Raw genomic sequence first — 19,559 nt, forward strand, 5'->3', positions numbered from 1 at the left:
CCAGAGTAGCCAGGTCAAAACAGTTTGAAATACAAGAGGTATTTCAAACATAATTGTCTAAACAGCAGGTAAAGAGAAGCAGCTATTATACAACGCCTTGGAGGCAGCAGTACTTTTAAACTTTAAACCATCATTAGAGATAGGGGCGTGAAAGTCTTAAATGGCAGTTTTTGTTTTTCAGTTTAAAAAATTTAGAAATGTTATATCAGTTATTCGATAAATAAAACCAAAATGGTAAGTCCTATCCAAAAAATGGTTGAAAAAATGTTGTAGGACTTTTTAAAAGCTGCAATTTCTCCCTAAAACTTCGTTCTGTATCATTCGCCGTTTAGTTCGAAATTTGAATTTTAGTTTTTTGCACACCTTTTTTGATTAATAAAACAAAAGTGAAAAGTGCTGTTCAGAAATGATCTGAAATTTTTACATTACTTTTTAAAAGCTGTAATTCCCCCGCATGAAACTGTTTTTCGCATCTCGCGTCATTTCCTCCTTGAGACTTCTTCTCGTATTTTACGCCGTATAGCTCAAAATTTGAATTTTTAAATAGTATTTTCGATAAATTAAACCAAAATATCAAGTCTTATTTGAAAATGGGTGATAACAAAAGGATATGTCTTTTATAAAGTATTATTATTTCTTTTAAGTTTTGTACGCATCTGTCATCGTTTGGCTTAAAATTTGTATTTTCGATTTTCGTAACGAATTTTCGATGGATAAAACCATAACTGTCGGTCTGAAAACGTTGTGATCCGCTGAAAAACTAAGGTTTAAAATTTTGGACGATTCTAATACTTTCTAAATTATAAATAATGAAAGTGCAAAAAAATTGAAAAGTACATTCTTTTAAATAACATTAATGTTAGTGCCGCATTAATAATATTTCAAGCTAAATGAAATTGCGTTTTCAGCAAAAGAGTTGAGTTTTGTAGCTAAATAGGCAAAGGTTTAAAAAAATTAGAGTTTCTTAAACCGTAAAGTTGAATTTTTAAACAAAAGAGATCAATTTTCCACCAAATAGTTGATTTTCGAAACAAAGCAATTAATTTTGAACGAAATAGTTGCACGTAAAACCAAATGGTTGAAGTTTCAAGAAAAGATATTTTCAAGAAAAAAGTTTCATCCTTTACCAAGCTCTTGAATTTTCATGTAAAAAAGATGACTTTTCTATCGCAACAGATAAATTTCAAAGCAAAAAGGATAAATTCTCTATTTAATAAATCATTTGATTTTTCGACGAAAAAAGATGTTTTTTTTTTATCAAACAGTCGATTTTTCATAATATAGTATAATTTTCATAAAAATAATTATATTTTCCACCAAACAGTAGAATTTTCAAACAAAAGAGATGGATTCTAAACCCTGAATATGTTCGTAGACTTTTCAAATATAAGGAATTAACTTTGGTGAAAATTTTGTTTGTTATGAGAAACAAACAATACGTGACTCATCTTTTGCATTGTAAAAAATAGATTGGAGCCACAAACAATTCCGTTAAATCACAAATACCAGTCTGCCCGGATTTAATATTTGAATTGGTATTTTTAACTTTAAATAAAAAGGAGCTTTTTTATATTTAAGCTTTTTACATTTTTTTTCTTAATCAATCAATATAACCCTATGCATCTGAAAACTCGCCAATAATTATATATACTTAATTATAGGTACATATATTCCGATTTAAAAAAATCTAATAACCATATATATTACCCCTGCGATTGCTATACAATATGCATAGATCTATCTGTACATCTTATAGCTTATGTGAATTATGTTAAAAGTGTATAAGAGATTACTCTTGATCTTTAAAAAGATTAAAAACAAAAATGTCACTATCAAAAATCGGAAAAAATATTCTTCACTGCAAAGAAAAGTTCTGTGAATTAAAGGAATATATTCACTAGCTTTCAGTCGAAAAAAAGTTGATTTGATGGAAGTGGCTTCAAGTACCGAAAAATCGGTTAAATCGAACTTTCGGTAGAATTAGATTCTTTTCCACCTTCATTTGAACCAAAAAATCCACCTATTTGTACCAAAATTTCAGTACCTGTAGCCACAGTCTTATTTGATTCAAAGTCATTTCTTTAGTTCAACGCAATAATTTTTTGTTTGAATACAGATCTTTCTTTAATTGGAGATGATTTTCTTCATTTGGAAGTATATTTTCGTTGCATAAAGACAATTATTTTTTTGATATTTTCATAAATATTGACAGTTGAAATCAAATGCAATTTTGTTCAACTTTGATTAATATTTATTTGTTTAATGATTGGCCATGCCGTGATATTGGCATTTTATATTCTAATATGGGTATTTATCGTGCTCGATTTCTAAAACAAAAACAATGTAGCACTATTTCATTTACAACTTTTTACTATAACTTAGATTTACTGCCATTCTTAATTTTGAAATTATACAGTCTAATTTTTAAAAATTTCAAATTAAAATGATTTGACTTAGAAAATACGACAACTTCAAGTCGGTTGTGTTTAAAATTTTGCAATTTTAAAGGTTGGTTTTCAAACATCTTGAAGTTACAAACATTATATTTCATAATTTTTGAAAATCATTTTCGAATTTTATTTTTTATGGTTTTTTCTTGTAAGATGAGAAATTGTCATCCAGAAAAAATTACAATACCATTTTTAAGATAAATATATTATTTGCATATTTATCACTTAAGAATATATCAAAATATTTCAATTCTTTTCGCAATATAGTGTTCCGTCTCAGATGAGATCCACTTACCTTGCTATAAAATAATTATTTCTAAACTTACGCTGCTTCCTCTTTTTTTGTATTCAAAATTTGTTAAAAAATAGAAAACATGGATTGAGGAACAAGCAAAATGAAAGGTTGAGACAATCGAATTATTGATTTAAAACGGGTAAGATATAAAATTACACTTCATTAAAACCAAGTTACATGAGTGATACGTGTGAGTTTGTTTATATTTAATTCGAAATATGCAGCATGGAACGGCCAGATTATTGTGAGAAACTTTGCCTTAGTGTCCACCCTTTTAAAAAGGGAAAAGACTTTAGTGACGAGTTTTTAAAAAATAATATTGAAAAAGAAATAAAAGGATAGCAATAGTATTTTTGGAAACTTACCAAAGATTTAATCTATTCCCACTTGGAATAAGCCCCTTTGTAGGATCTCGAGAATCTTGGTGAGTGACTCGGTTCGTAGAGTTGGTCGATCTCCCTTCATTTGCTGTACAATAGGTTGCACAATTGCCTTGCACAATAGGTTGCTAGGGTGTTTTCTTAGGAGGGCTTTCTTGCTTGTTAAAGGGGCTCACAGAGTTTAAGTTGAAACTGATGTTAAAGTTATTTTCATCAAGTAAATGATATTTTACTGAGTTCACTGGTTTCACTGAATCGAAACTTTGTTTTAAAAGTCCCGGAGAGTTCTTCTGCAGAGATTCGACAACTGTTTTTAAAGTTCCGGAGAGTTGTTTGACTGCGGTTCGATGGTATAAATCAACTGTTTTTAAAGTTCCGGACAGTTGTTGGGCAGCGGTTCGATCGTAGAAATAAACTTTCTTAACCCTTCAGAAAATCTGATCAGGAGAAATCTGCAGAAATCAGCAGAAATCTGATCAGGAGAGGAAAAATAATCCCTCGGTGAACCATTTTCTGACATTGATTTATGGCATGATGACACAGATCTTGGAATATTGCGTAGGTGGGAGGCCACGTTCCGGACTTTGCAATGCATTCTTTTGAGTGGTAGTCGAAGACCACATATCATTATGACGTTTATGGCCTTTTCACCAATTGGGCCATAGTAGATGGGCCTCGCGTGTTCCTTCGTGGGGCTTGCTTCCTTTTGATTGGTTATGACGTGAATGACCGCGCATTCACATGATTCAGATTGGTATTACTTGATATTTCTTAGAATTTGACATCGAATGTATAATATGATCCAGAATATAAATATTAAATGCTCATGACAATAATAATTAGTAGCAATTGATCATTGTGATTAATAATAAAAGATAATAAAAGATCAATTTATAAATAACTCAGTCTTCGGTTTTATAATATAAAGTGATTCATGTATCTATGGTCGGAATGGTAGGGTGTTTCGGATCACACTTTACTAATCCATAAGTGTTCGTCAAAGGATATATTCGAAGAATACTTTCATGATAACGATAATTTATAGGTTCTGAGTATTATTGATAATTGATTATTATTATTATAAATAAGTAAATATTATGTATATATAACGATCACAGGCTGTGACACCCCCCAACTTAGATTTGAGTATTTTGAATGAAATGAATAATACTCAAATTTTTCAATTGACTCTAAATTTAATAGAATTTCATATAGATAAAGAATTAAGTAAATTAAAGTTACTTTTAGGGCAGGTGTCTACGTTCTCGCCTTTAACTTATTGTAAGAGATATATTTTCATGGGAGCAAGCAGGTTTTTCGGTTTACATAGAATAGATGTGATAAAACTGCAGGTCCTTCGGCATCTTCTTCCTGCTCTATTATAATGCACGATCGTAAAATCGGATAAAGCTTTTGCGAACAATACATTTTCGCCGGTTAAAATGTTATATAACATTTATTTCTATGGTTATTTGATTGTGGCAAAATGTAATTGTGCGATTTTGAAATTATTTTTAACAGCAGGTTTTTTTTTTAGTTATTTTCATAGTTAAAATTTCTTATAGGACGTGTACAAATATCGCATGAATGACTTCTTTTATAACATCGCTCGCATACGGATGTCCATTTATACAATTTTATTTTTTCGAAGTACATTTCTTGTATATTTTGAATATTATTGTTCGGTGACAATTGGTCCTCACTAAAATGATAAGTATCGGATAACGAGCTTAAAAATTCTCGGACAGCGTTATACTTTGCTGTTTTCTTTGAAACGTTGGCTTCACCAGTTTTAACATATTTTTCTTCAAATTTCTTAGTTTGACACGTCACTATGAATACTTGAGATGGTGTTTTTGGATTCAATACAGTTACTTCGTAATTTTGTTTTGAAAAATTATATTCTATACTAATTTCGCTGAGTGTCTGTACCGGGATGACAGATTCGCTTAGGTTTATACTTGCATTTGCTGGTTCATTTTTCTGAAACATACATAGATTTCCAAAAATAAAATTTAATGTTACAAAATAAAATTGATTAGTTAGATAAATTGACTATGAGAAAAACATAAATTATTTTTCATTAGAATTAGAAGAGTAACGGAAAATGTATATTCACAAGTACTGTAGTTTATATAAATTATTTATGAGTATGTTAAAACTTTAGACTATTAGAAACTTGTTTAAATATAATTATTTATTAGATGGTTTTGAAAATATATGTATGTTTTTTAGGAACTGATTTTGATTGCAATTGTTCTAACTTAATTTTAAGTGAAACAGGTCCAACATGGTTTTACATACACGTAAGATATAATAAAATAGAGTTATTATGTGAAATTGTGATTTAATAAAAGTGGTATGAATCGTTCAGTGTCCTGTGTTGTTTGAAGACGTGTTTCAAATTATCGTTATTCAAAAATCTGTTCGTACTTCTATTTCATATCCAAGCAAAACACTCACATTTTGGTCTACGTATTCTTCTGTATAATTCAGAAACATACTCGCAGAACATCGTGGATATATTAACTGTATTCTACATTTGCAACCCGTTGTTAGAATTCTTTCTAGCCTATTAATTTAATTTATAAAATTTCGCTTGTAGAAAATTCATAACGAGGTTTCTTCTTTCATGAGTATTTCACTTTAATTTGTGCGCCCTGTAAGAATTTTTTTTTATTATTTCGTTTATGCTAGTAAATAATGAATCTTTTAATATGACCTCTCATAAGTTGAGAATTTTGTTTTTATTTGTGCAAAGAAAATATTGGATATATATTTGTAAAAATAATGTTTAATGTCCAAGATTGTAGTTAATAATCAGAGACAAAGTTACCTTGTGTATGTTTTTAGAAGTTTTCTGCATATTGTTTGCATGGAGACTAGACAAAAAAAAGATTTTTAGTTAAGACCTTTTTTATTATAATATGGAAATATTCCAAAATAACTTGTCAATAAGATACTTCTAATTTGGAATATTATTTTAATTTTTTAAATATATTAGTAAATCATTGTGATTTGAACGAAATTAAATTTTTCTCAAAGGTTTAAAATAAATTTCTGTTTTTTTCTTCGATTTTTATTGATATATAAAGAAATTTTCTGTTTGCATTAGTACAGAATGAAAAATGTTAATAAGATAGTAATTATTTAATGTTAAGGCATGTTGCTTCTCGATGGCTGGATCCTAGAAAGGAAATGCAGGTACGATTAATATTACCAAATATATGTTTCCAAAGGAATAGAACTTCCTTATCTGAAAGAAATTAGCCAACGAAAGAGGAAGGAAATAAAATTATGTTGAGGTCAACGTATTTTATAAATAATTCCTTCGTCTTGCGTTGAGTGAGTAATTAGTGCCTCTTTTTATTGAAATAAAATATTATTAATTTGCTTATGTTTACGTGCCTTTCTATTATAATATAAGTTTGTATTATATGGTGATGTAGTATTTATGTTCTTGTAATTGAATCTGTAATTTTTTTATTTAAAAGGTAAGAAAAATTGCTTAAAATTTTGTTGCTTATATGTTTTGTTTGTTTTTCTTATTTTTTTATTTGTTATTGAATATCAATATGAGAGATCTTGAGTCTATTTATGTGTACAATTTTTTATGTATTATCTATTTTTATTTTTACATTTTCTTTTCCTAAAATTTCCAGTACTTGATAAGGGCCTGAATATTGATTATCGAATTTTTTTATTTTTCATCCTTCTGGTAAAAATACTTTATCTCCTATTTTAAAATCTTGTGGGTTAACCTTTCTGTCGTAATAAATTTTAGACTTTTCCTTGGCTGTTATTAACTTTTGTCTCGCTACAGATCGCATTGCATGTAGTCTTGTTATTAATTTGATTGTGTAGTCGTTGTAAGTTTCAAGTTTTTCGTGTGGTGGCGGTGGTTCACTTGATGGTTGTCGTGCTATTTTTCCAAAGACTAGCTCATATGGAGTACATTTTGAACCTTCAAGTATGCTTGTGTTATAAGAAAACGTTGTTAGTTCTAACCGCTCGTCCCATTCGGAATTTTTATTCACGAATTGTTTAAGGTATTCTGATAGTGAGTTCTGAGATCTTTAAAGCGATCCGTTTGATTGTGGGTGAAAAGCGATTGTTTTAAATTGTCTAATTCTGCATTGTTTTGCTAATCTTCTTAATAAATTACTTAAAATTTTTTTCCTTGGTCTGCTTCTACTCCTTTTGGCGAATCATAAATGCAAATAAATCTTTTAATAAATGTGTCGGCTATAGTACTAGCTTTTTGGTTTGGAAGGGCTATATCTAATTAATATTTTAAAAATTATCCTTGATGGTCAAAATGTTTATATTGCCAGATGTGTTTTACGAAGTGGACCAACTATGTCCATAGAAATTTTTTCAAATCCTGTACCGGGTGTATCAGTAATAACCATCGAGCTTTTTGTTTGTACGCGAACTAATTTTTTTAATTGACATTGTAAGCATAATAATATGTATTTTTGTATATCTAATTTCATGTTTTCCCAAAAATGTTTCTGTTTAATCCTGTTGTATGTTTTTGTTACTCCTTTATGACCTCCTAGTGTTGATGAATCGGCTACTTCGATTAACTGATGTCTTGTGTCTTTAGTGGGATACTGTGATATTCCCAAGCAAATAATGACTTTTACATTTGGTTCAAAAAATGATGCCTGTAATGTGTTAAATATTTCTTCCCATGGTATGTTATTTACATACGGTGTTTTTGTTATACTAAATTATTTTATTTTTAATTTTTATACTAAATTATGTCGTGAGAATATACTTCGTTTTATATTTTTCAATGTTTCTGTAAGATTATCTTTAATTTCTCCCTCAATCGGTAGTGCAATATGAAATTGCTTACCTTTCCGAATTTCAATCGCGAATCCTTTTTGAAGTTTAGTAAATTTTGGCAATTGTTTGCGTTTCTCGAAAATGTTGCACTCAAAGTCGCGAGGTTCTCCTTCAGTGGTTGTAAAATAAACGTAATTATCTTTCCTCGTACTCATTTAGTCACGACATTCTACAATATTTTTGTTTGGATTAAATGGGGTGGATACTGGGATTTCAATTGGGGGTGGGCGATTATCTACTGCATCTATTGCCTTTGGATATTCAAGATCATCTTGAAGTTCTTTATTTTACTTTTCTTCGTTATTATCAACATTGTGTTCCTTGTCAGTAACATTGATTTTATCGTCATTATCATTATTAAGAAAATGATTACTAAAATTGTGTTTGTTAAATTTATCATCAATAGAATTTTCATAATCGAAATCATGGTTTTCTTCGTCATAACTATCTTTTTCAAGATTTTCTTCATTATCATTTTCTTCATCTTCATTGTCTTCTCTATATCCTTCTTCTGCATCTTCTGCTTGATATTCTTCTTGATCTTGTCCTTCTTCATTTTCATTTGATACGCTGGTGCTTGAATTATAATTATTATCTCCACATTCGCTTGATTCTGGTATTTCTTCTTTATTAGATTTTCTTATTTTATTTGTTTTAACTTTATTTTTTAAATAATTGAAATATTCGGCATCAGAATATGAGTCTTCTATTGTTTGAGGATTTGTTATATTTTCTTTTCTAGGTCTACATTTATTTTTAGCTGTAGGAGTAGGGATCACCTTATGTTTATTGAGCATAGCCTTACGTGGTCTACCTCGCTTTTTTATTTCTAAATATGTATTACTTGATTGTTGTGTTGATTCTTCTTCCTGGTGATTTTCTGCAATGTATTTATTTTCTTCTTCATAATTTTCGTGTATTTCTGGATTTTGTTTTCGTGATTTACCTCTTGTTAACATAACATTCCAATTTGATTTTTCTTGTTGATTTGATTTAATTATTTAATTTCTTTCTTCACCAGTACTTAATTTATTTAGAAGATTTGTAATTATTGAACTCATTTTCTTCAATAGTTGTACATCTGGATTTTGAATATTTATTTTTAAATAGTTAAATAGATGCTCATAGACAGGATAATAATTTTTCTTCATTGACAATTGCTTTCATTTGTTCTTATTTGTCTTAAAACTTAGATTTTTGGATCTTCCTGTTGTAGAATTGATTTCTTTTCCACAATTAATGTTTGCAAAACTTAAAATTGTGCTTCTACTTATAGTTGGTTCGTAGAATTTATTTTAGTTTCAGTAATTTCGCTCTTTATTTCTTTTTGATTTAATATTTTATTTCGATTTCGTATTTCTTGGTTTAATAATTCTTCAGGATTTCGTATTCCTTGTTTCGATCATTCTTTGTGATTTCGTATTTCTTGATTTAGTAATTCTTTAGGATTTCTTTATTTGATAATTATTGAGTATTTCGTATTTCTTGATTTAATAATTCTTCAGGATGTTGTATTTTTTTATTTAATAATTCTTTAGGATTTTGTATTTTTTTATTTAATAATTCTTTATTATTTCCTATTTCTTGATTTAATAGTTCTTCAGCATTTCGTATTTCTTGATTTAATAATTCTTCAGGATTTCGTATTTTTTTATTTGATAATTCTTCAGCATTTCGTATGTCTTGATTCAATAATTCTTCAGGAGTATTGTATTTTTTGATTGAATAATTCTTTATTATTTCGTATTTCTTGATTTACTAATTCTTCAGTATTTCGTATTTCTTGATTTAATATTTCTTCAGGATTTCGTATTTCGTTATTTGATAATTCTTCAGTATTTCGAATTTCTTGATTTAATAATTCTTCGGGATTTTGTATTTTTTGATTTAATGATTCTTCAGGATTTTGTATTTTTTGATTTAATAATTCTTGATTATTTAGTATTTCCTGATTTAATAATTCTTCGGTATTTCGTATTTCTTGATTTAATAATTCTTCAGGATTTCGTATTTCTTTATTTGATAATTCTTCAGTATTTCGTATTTCTTGATTCAATACTTCGTCAGGAGTTGGTAGTTTTTGATTGAATAACTCTTTATTATTTCGTATTTCTTGATTTAATAATTCTTCAGTATTTTGTATTTCTTGATTTAACATTTCTTCAGGATTTCGTATTTCTTTATCTGATAATTCTTCAGTATTTTGAATTTCTTGATTTAATAATTCTTCGGGATTTTGTATTTTTTGATTAAATAATTCTTCAGGATTACTTCAAGGAGTTTTGCGACAACCTTATTACTACTGAGGAGGAATGTTTTTCTATCACTGCCAAAGAAATGTCTAGGTCTTATTGTACACTGTCAGAAATGAACTCTTTACCCCTCCTATCTTTACTACTGTCTGGAGCTATTGCCTGATCGTTGCCTCAGTTCGGTCCTACTGACACTCCCAAATAAACCATGGCCTACATCCGAGAGAGGCTTATTATGGAAGGCACTGCGTGACACTGGTTACGTAATCGCATAATTCGTTGCATTGGGCAGTTAGCCCAATGCAACGTGGCTGATTGAAAGAGCCAGAGCTTTTGGGCGATGGGGTCGCTATATCCCTACGCCTATTGTATATTATTATTATTATTTTGGCCTACCTTGCAGTTGTGGATTAGTATAATAATGTAATATTTTAGTGTAATAAACTTGGAAATTGGAAACAGGATCCTAATATTCAACTTGGAATTCATTTGTACATTAAAACGCGGCAAGTCATTAGTAGATTCGTTAGTGTCAGCCGTTGTTTCAGAACTCTATATCCTGTATGCGTATTCATCATAATGTACGTGTATACACACTGAAGAGCCCGCCTATAGGGATCCGACATTCGTACTGAAGAGCACGTTTATAATGATCCAACAGTCATACTGGAAAGCCTGTTTTTGTGGATCCAACATTCATACTCGAGAGCCCCTTTTCTAGGGATCCAACATTAATACTGGAGAGCCCCTTCGTAGGGATGCAATATTCATACTGGAGAGTCCATTTATAAGGATCCGTCTTTCTTACAGACTCTAGCTCCAATATCAACGACTGATAGCAGCGATTGAAAATATCAATTTTATTTACATTAAACGACGAGAGGCAAAACAACTTGACATCCGCACATAGATATGAATATGTGCAAAAAAATTCAAGAATTAAAAACATTTTATCATTGTCATCTGCCGTGCACGCGGGATGGCCACAGTAGGCGATTTTAGCCACTGCCATTGTTCACGCCCAGAATAAATCCGGAATATGCGGCACGTATCCAGTGGAGGTGATCACGACCGGAAGAATGGCGACCCTGTTTACCCTACACCGTCAGGATCTCCTGCTTCAGTTTCGAATATTTCTAGTTCTTCTGAGTATGTCGAAACCAAATGTTATTGCACCATTGTGCCTGAATAGGTGGTCAGTCAGAATAGTCCTGTCCTGAGTAAGGCCCTAATTTTTCTAGTAAACTAGCGTTCAGGATAATTTGTTGATAACTGATCTCAACAACACCATTATGTCGGCGCGTGTATTCTTTCGAGGCAAGCATTTTACAGCCTAAGATTTTCTTATTGGGATCTCCACAAAGGCGGTATCTGTCAATAACCGCAGCGATATTGAGGATGTGTTTGTGGCAATTTCTCATCTTGATTACGCTGTCCTGGATGTCAATTTCAAATCCTTTCGTCTTTGAAAAGAGTTCTTCCTGCCTTAACCAGAGGCTTGAAGCATTACTATCCACGCGAGGAAGATCTAATGTTTGGGGATGTTGGTTTTGCAGCTGTTCACCTCATTTACCCGGCCAACTTCAAAACCTCATATCTTTTTTCAGAATTTAGCGTCCTGAATGCGGCTCCGTGGCACACCCATGTATTTATAGTTATTTCCGGCGCCAAGGTGTCATAGCGCTTCTGTCGACGAGGTCAGGGTCTTCGGAGATGCTATTAAGTTTTTCTCGCTTAAAATAAACCTTGGCGCCATTTTTAACCCAAATTCCATTCCAATCTCTTAATTGTATTTTTCGACAACCCCTAGAACTAGATGTAGTTACTCTTTATTTTCGATTTCCAGGCTTACCGCTGAAGTGCCCTTCGGAATGGTGAAGTACGAGAGATAGTAGCAATAATGTGAGTCTATGATGTGAATCTCTCCACCTCACGATATGCGGATGAACCTTTAAGCTTTCCAAAAGACAGATGATATGTCTGGAAGGTTGAATCTAAAGATTTCCAGTAATCAATCCAGACCATCAATAGGAAGCGTTAGTAGGACTCTGCGTCTTTTCAGCACGTCTATCGATGAGCAGTTTCTCCCGACATGCTGCTACGCCCTTCTTTGAGTTGCATTGTTCGTATATTTCTTCTCACACAAGTCCTATTTTCTGAACAGTCCTGTCATTTACGATAACGGTGAAGATCTTATATATTGTGTTCAGACAACTCATTGGCTTGCAATTCTTCGCGTCAGCTAAGCTGCCCATCTTTGGTAGCAGTACTGTGCGCCCTTCCACCAACCGTCCCGGAATAGGCTCTTCCGACTTTAGATATCATGTTGATCTTACGTTGATCTTATGATCACCCTTCCGCCAACCGTCGCGTAATAGGCTTTTCCGACTTTAGATATTAGGTTGATCTAATGTTGATTTTATGATCAACGGTTTGGATTTACGATTTGCATCGGCCAAAGCTCTCGCTGCATTATAGAAACAACAAGTGATAGTGCAGAGGTCAGATTCTTTGGAAAAATGCCAACGAAGCGTTTCATCCATTTCATCCAGATCGTTAGGCTTGGGAGAAACCTGGGTGTGAATTTTTCTCCGAGTGATAACCACAGAGCATTAGTCGTGCTATGTAACTTCCTTGTTTAAGGGCCATACTGGTCTCGTTGTACTCTAGCCTTCGGGTTTCGGCACGATTGTTACACCTCTATGTAGGGCTTAATTTCTTCAGAAGCACCCCTGGACAGTTTTTTGTGACTTCTTATTTATTATTGTAACCATATTCAGCAGAAAACCTTGTTACAGGGGCCCTCTATCCGCGCGCGCGCGTGTGTGTGTAACGTGCGTTGAAGAAATGGGGCTTAGTCTAAAAAAACCAATATAGAGGTTTTTACACCTTTCGATAGTTTTTGAGTTGCTATTTTTAATGAAACCACCGAAAAAAAATTCTGAGCGTTATTATTACTAATAATTGAGTTGTCGCGTTTGTCGGGTCGATTTCGACCGCTCGCCCTGAAAAATCTCACTTTTCAGAGTAAGCCTCCTTTCTTCGGCGCACGTCAACCACACACACACACACACACACATGTATGTATGTTTATATATAAATCTATAATTATAAGAAATGTAAAAACTGTTGTTATATGTAAGGGTACATTTAATGTTGAAATGTAGTTTACAAAAAATAAATTTTTGTGTCCAGGAGTCCTAGTAACATTGTCTCAACATGAAGGAAAATATCAATATAATACTGTGTTAGTAGTATTAATGACAGAAGTTCTGAAACTAATTATTTCGACTCTCCTATACCTTCAGGAGTATGTGTATCGAACATCAATTTTCTTTTTTATCTATAATAAATATTGAATACTAATCTACTCTATTACCTTTTTAAACTTTAGAAATCCAATGTCATCAATCCTGCACGACATACATAAATATAGAAAAGGTGCGTATCATAAAATAACGCAAAGTAATATAAGTTGTTATTAAATGAATGATACAAAGTTTATTTTCGTGCGATATTAATGATTCACTCAAAAGAAAGTATAGAGTGCAGAATTTTTTTTTCAGATTTTTACGTATATTAGGAGAGGAATTACACAACAGTAAGGTAAAATGAGAATCGCTAGTAATAAAAAAATTATCCAACGTTTTTATTTACTTCCGATGAAACGGGGACCAGTTATTTTTTTGTACGGTCCTAACGTATTCGTACTTTAATTTTATAGTGCGTTTTTTTCTGAATATTTTAACTGTTAGGTTAGCCGGGAGGTTTAGTCGTTAGCGACCATTGCATGGTATGTGTAAGTATATGTGTACCCAGGCAAAAAGAATCCATTGAAAAGACGACTCTGTGAATTGCGTATCTGTCATTTACAGATTCAGAAAGTTAAAACATAATCGGTTTTCGACTATGTGAATCGGTCATTTTCTCAAGCAGCTTCGAATCTGCTACGTACTGCAAAGACCATTTCAAGCAAGGTAATATTGAATCGGTTTCCTTCTTTTTGAGTGAGACCAACTTTTGTGGGGTTAAGCTGCCATATTTCATATGATTTTTTAAATCGATAAATTATCGAAAGATTAAAAGAAATCATGCGCAGGTCTACTAGATTCCTTTTGCTATTTCAGTTATTAGTCTTTTACGGCATATAAGTTAGTCAACAAAATTATAACGACTAAAGTCTTTAAAAAACAAATCGACGGCATTTTGGAATTCCAGTGACAGATACGCAATTCAAAAGCCTTCGAAACCTATTCAACAGTAGTGAATGGATTTTTTGTTTCCTGGGTAGTAGTGTATGACCTTCCACAGAATCTCATTCTAGTAAGAATGTTTTTTTGCTGGCGCACTAAATTTTACATGACTGGGATGTAGAATTCACATATTTAGAGCGGTAGACTTTGTTCTCTTTAATTGAAACTGTACCTAACAGTTCGACTCATTTTACCTAACTGGTAGGTAATCGATATCTTATTTTATCCAACTGACAGGTAATGTTTATGATCTGCTTGTATTATTTCTTACTGAATCGCGAATTAAATTATATTTAATTTATATTAATAATTAATATTCTTATATCAAACATTACCCTAATTCATTTTAGATTACTGAAAGTGAAGTTTTAATATAATGTCGCAATGTCTCGCACAGACTACTACGCGCCTTACAAACCCTTATTGAATCGCCGCATTGTAGAACGGCATATAGAATTTTTTAGAATAGTGGAGGCCCCTGAACGTCGCTCAAACCTAAGTGGCTGATACCCCCCTCCCCCATCATTTCTTAAAGTCTATTCTATACCCCGTTCTACGATGTGGCAGTTTAAATTTGAAGTCATTCGCGAGAACCTTCTTACATAACGTTACTTTAATTGTAAACAGGCAAATTTTATTGGTTAGCGGTTTCAATACCTGCTTCTTATTGTAAATGACTATTATTATCAACAAGAACCCTCCTTTCACAAGAAAATTTTAATTTAAAATTCATAAAATAATGCAACTCTTCCTGGGTGAAAATCGGTATTTCTATCCTTATTCCCCGGGACCCTTAAATTGTAATTAATTATTGGTTGATACAGGTCTTGCAACAGTTTTTGTGAAAATTATGACACTGTTCAGCTTCGATGAGTATTTATTAACAAATAAAAAATGTAAATGATTTCCTGTGTAGGGAAACGTCTTTTAAACAACAATTCACACAGAGGAGTTTTTATTCAATCGAAAGCTTTTTTTTTGTTTGAAGAGATATAAGCAAGAGATTGCGAAGTTCTCCCTAATTGTGCCGTACCCTAATATGGACACCGTCTAAACGTAGTTCCCAGTATGTACTTCCAGCATGCGGGATGCTAGCCTGAATTACTGGTATCAACGTGTTGTTGGTGCGCTCGACCATCCTGTTAGCTTGAGAGTGGTTGAGTGAATTCAGTATGTGATGAATTCCCTGTTAAGAGCAAAATCTTCAAACATGAAACCCTGAAGAATTATAATCACACTTGCTACGTTAGTGCCTCTCACTGGACGAAGTAAACGGACTGGGTAGGGTTATCAGTTGCTACGAGTATGTAAGTATTTATTATGGCCGTAGTCACGTACGGGCCTTCGTGATCGAGCTGCACCACTGCGATTAGACGCTTTGCAGAAGGAATAGGGTGCAACAGACCCGATTTGCGAACTATTTTAGCCGCAGTCATTAAACACCAGAGACAGCCTGGCACGTGATGCTTTACGTACAGTCTCATGCCCGGGAAAAACAGAACTCATGTACTTTATAGATACTTTACGTTCTACGCCGGTGTGGCTTTGTAGGCCATGAAAAAAAAAAAAAATACTTTTTTGTTAAACGTGCGTAAGAGATTCTACTTTAAATGTCTGTTTGGCAACCACAAAATGCTAAAATTTCCAGGAAATCATTATTCAATATATGAAAGTATGTTTCGTAGATATCCTTGATTATTTTTCACGCAAAAAATACATTTTATCACGCTCAATATACCACTGCGTCACCGCATTAGGATGACTTAAAAAAGTTTCTTGTTTTCGCGTTTATACAAAATTCCGTTTTGCAAAACCTAATCTCTCAACTCGTTTTTCTCATGCCTCGTACGATCTTTCTCGGCTAATAATCAAAAACATTCGGCTCATTCGCTTTTCCATTTTCAAATGACATTCAGGTTCATCGAACGGTGCACGGCTCAAAGCGTCAACGTGCATCAGTTTTTAGTCTTTCTATGCTCGATATGTATATCACATACGCTCAGAAGGTTTCCCCATCTAATAAATTGCGTGTTTTTCATATTTTGGCTATTCAAGAATAAAGGGGCTTGAGGATAGGTAACTATTTTGAATTTAATGTTAATCAAATATGAATGCAAACGAGAAAACGCCAAACCATTTTCGATGACCTGGAGCTTTTTTTACGGCTTCTTGTATACACTGCTTGATATTTGTGATCAGAAGCTATTTGAAAGAACATCGCTGACAGGCCTTTCGCACTTTCATTGGTGTGCAATTCAGTCTGTGCAGACGGATTAAAAATTCGCAAAATAGGATAAGAAGCGATTTTCTGTTCCATCTCATTAAACGCGAGTTCTCATGAGTTGTTCTAATCGAATGTAATATTTTCTTTTTTTGCTACATACGTATACATAGGATCAGCAATGTTCGCAAGTTTTTAGATCAGATGTCTTAGGAATCCAACAACGATTAATTTTTCTTTAAGATCTCGCCAGTCTTTATTTGCGATTAGAATGCCATCTACATAAAAAATACAATGATCTTTAAGCGGTTCAAGAAATTTTGAAATTAGTTTCGAGAAGAAGAAAAGGGTTTTGATTAAACCAAATGTCATATACGTAAACTCCTTTGCAATCGGAACCAGTAAGTCACCATTCGCAAAATCGAGAGTGATAAACAATGCCGCGACGTTTAAAATTGCTAGATGATGCTCCAGATTTGGTAAAGAAAAGTGATTCTGCTCAGTGTGGCCATTTAATTTACGGGTATCACAAACCATTCAAGGTTTGCGATTTGCTCTTTCAACTAATAAAACGGGACTCGTTTAAAAGAAATTTGCATCGGTTGAAATTCATGCTACTTTTATTTCTTTAAAAATGTTTTTGAGAGTTTGGCACTCCTTAGTGCTTGTTGGATAAGCTTTGCTACTTCCCGAATTACTTCCGGGTTTCTCAATTATCCGCATTTCAGTAAAGTCGGTATAGCCTAATTAAAACATATCTTTCGACACAGTATCGCTGTACTTATTCAATACACATACAAGGACCATTAAATCTGTTACGCATATGTAAATACTGACGTGTATATCTTCCACGATGACGGGTCGTCGCCATTAATATTGTTTAAATAATTTTCCGAATTTTTGATAAAGATCAACTTATCGCCTTCTTTGCACACAATTTTGAGGGAATTCGTTTTATATTTTGTTGAACCGAAGCCTTGAAATGCCACACTATCGCGTCCACTCCCGTTGTTATTCAAAAACTGTAATTCTTTTCGAGGCTCTACAGTCTTTAGAGATATGGCCGTTGCAATTATAAAGTTTCAAATCTTCAGTTTGATTTTTCAATGATGGTCGACAATCGGTGTTCTTGTCATTCTGTTTCTTTCTTGTAATTATTGTCGAAATTGTTTAATTGAAATAATCCGGTTTATTCTCAGCACGCTATTCACCAAGACATGCATTTCTTAGTAAATCAAGATACGAATCGTGAAGATCGGCGTCTGCTATGAAGGTCCTTTTGCATGCTGTTTCAAACTCGTTGCAAGATGTTAGTTCCTACAATTTTACTCGGATCCGTTACCTAGTATCAACTGTTAAGTGATTACGTAAAGTTTCCAAAACTTCGAATTGGAAACAATCACTCGCAAGATTTTGTACTATCAACTTCACCTTTTGACAAGTTCGGCATGATACGATAAATACATTTTCATGTTTAATTCCTATTATCCTTTACAGATATATTATTTCTCTAACAAAAAGTTCAGCTCCATCAAGGCATCTCAGACGCTTACAACTAAGCTATAGAAGATCGAGAATCCTTTTCTTCAATGTCGTACATGATGCTTTCCAATAGAACATTCTATGTAGAGATACAACTTTTTGATTGTGTAATAATAATGGTTACAGATATTTATAAGGAAAAAATGCTTTCAGCTCGATCAGCAACATCATGTAGACTGATCATTTTCATTTTGAGAAATATGAATCTTGGCCCTCCGTACCTCAGTAGTAAGAGCATCTGACTGGAAATCAGTCTACGTGGAGTTCGCTTCCTGCCGACGCCAAGAGGATCTTTCTTCTCTAATTATTTCGTTATCTAAAGTTTATCACAAAAACGTATTTACTCACTACAAAAAATATTTTAGTAAATATCCGTATAAGTCTATCTGATTCCAAGAAATAGAATCCGTTTCATTCCATTCGAATGTGAAATTCGTATCCGAATTATTCCAAATTCATTCCGTTTGAAACCGCACGGAATTTTATAAATCTAAAGCGTTTTATTGCAAAATTAATTTCGAACCAATATGCGTGAATCCAACCTTTTAGAAGCAGTGTATTACGAATGAGTTCGATGGATTCAGCAGGGGCTTCAGCACGTTACGCAACAACAGGCTTTATGAAATCAATGTGCGTACTTCTTGAAAAATGGATTTGTACGTGGAGAGTTTATGGTAGTACGAGAGCGTTGGCTGATCAAACTCGAAGGCTAAAACCGACAATGGATCAAAAGACCAAAAAACGTTTGCATCAACGGAACAAAAAGATTGGATCGACAAGACAGAATGTGTCACTGAATAAGTGAAAGCTGCCAACATTTGAGCAGCATATTGTTGACAAAATACGGATATGCCCGTCAATCACTGTCGAATAGGTTGAAAACGCATGTAGGGATACAAATAATTTTTCCGTTCCAGGATCAGATAGTATCAAGAACTTCTGATGGATGATATTTACTTCTATACACCAACCAGTAACCCCAGATCTGAAACGAGACGTGGTCCAATACTATGACACGTCTATGTCCGTGTGAATATGGTAGGAGACGATATAAATGCCTGGGTTGCGCGCGCAACCCATTTCTCCTCTTCTGAATTAGAAAACTCGAAGGTGCAGGATTGCCGGTCGAAGCACTTCGGCGGTTCTATTTATATCTCTATTTGCTTTAAAATAAAATGAAGAGATTGGGATTTTAATATTTCCAGATTTCGATGCTGGGTTGACGATTCTCATGATTTGAATACTTCGCTTGCCTCTTTAATGCGTGTATTTTGAGGTAACGTTACTTCAAGTATCAAATATAAATTATATA

General features: G+C 32.9%; 1 protein-coding gene across 7 annotated transcripts in view; it reads left to right on the plus strand.

Annotated features, from left to right (window-relative positions):
• The window catches only part of LOC117178007 (UDP-galactose transporter senju), a 315,812-nt gene that overhangs the window by 41,563 nt on the left and 254,690 nt on the right, over positions 1–19,559 (plus strand). For 5 of the 7 annotated variants that reach the window (XR_004467779.1, XR_004467780.1, XM_033369187.1 and 2 more), the window contains exons 2-3: positions 13,427–13,541; positions 13,626–13,672. The exons of the other annotated variants lie outside the window; for them this stretch is intronic. Coding sequence is in view for 3 of the 5 variants with exons in the window: in XM_033369187.1 (XP_033225078.1) it covers positions 13,427–13,541; positions 13,626–13,672 (162 nt within the window). In the remaining 2 variants the exon portion in view is untranslated. The remainder of the gene's footprint in view (positions 1–13,426; positions 13,542–13,625; positions 13,673–19,559) is intronic. 7 annotated transcript variants of the gene reach the window in all.

This window comes from Belonocnema kinseyi, chromosome 8, assembly GCF_010883055.1.
Source record: "Belonocnema kinseyi isolate 2016_QV_RU_SX_M_011 chromosome 8, B_treatae_v1, whole genome shotgun sequence".
Classification (NCBI taxonomy): domain Eukaryota; kingdom Metazoa; phylum Arthropoda; class Insecta; order Hymenoptera; family Cynipidae; genus Belonocnema; species Belonocnema kinseyi.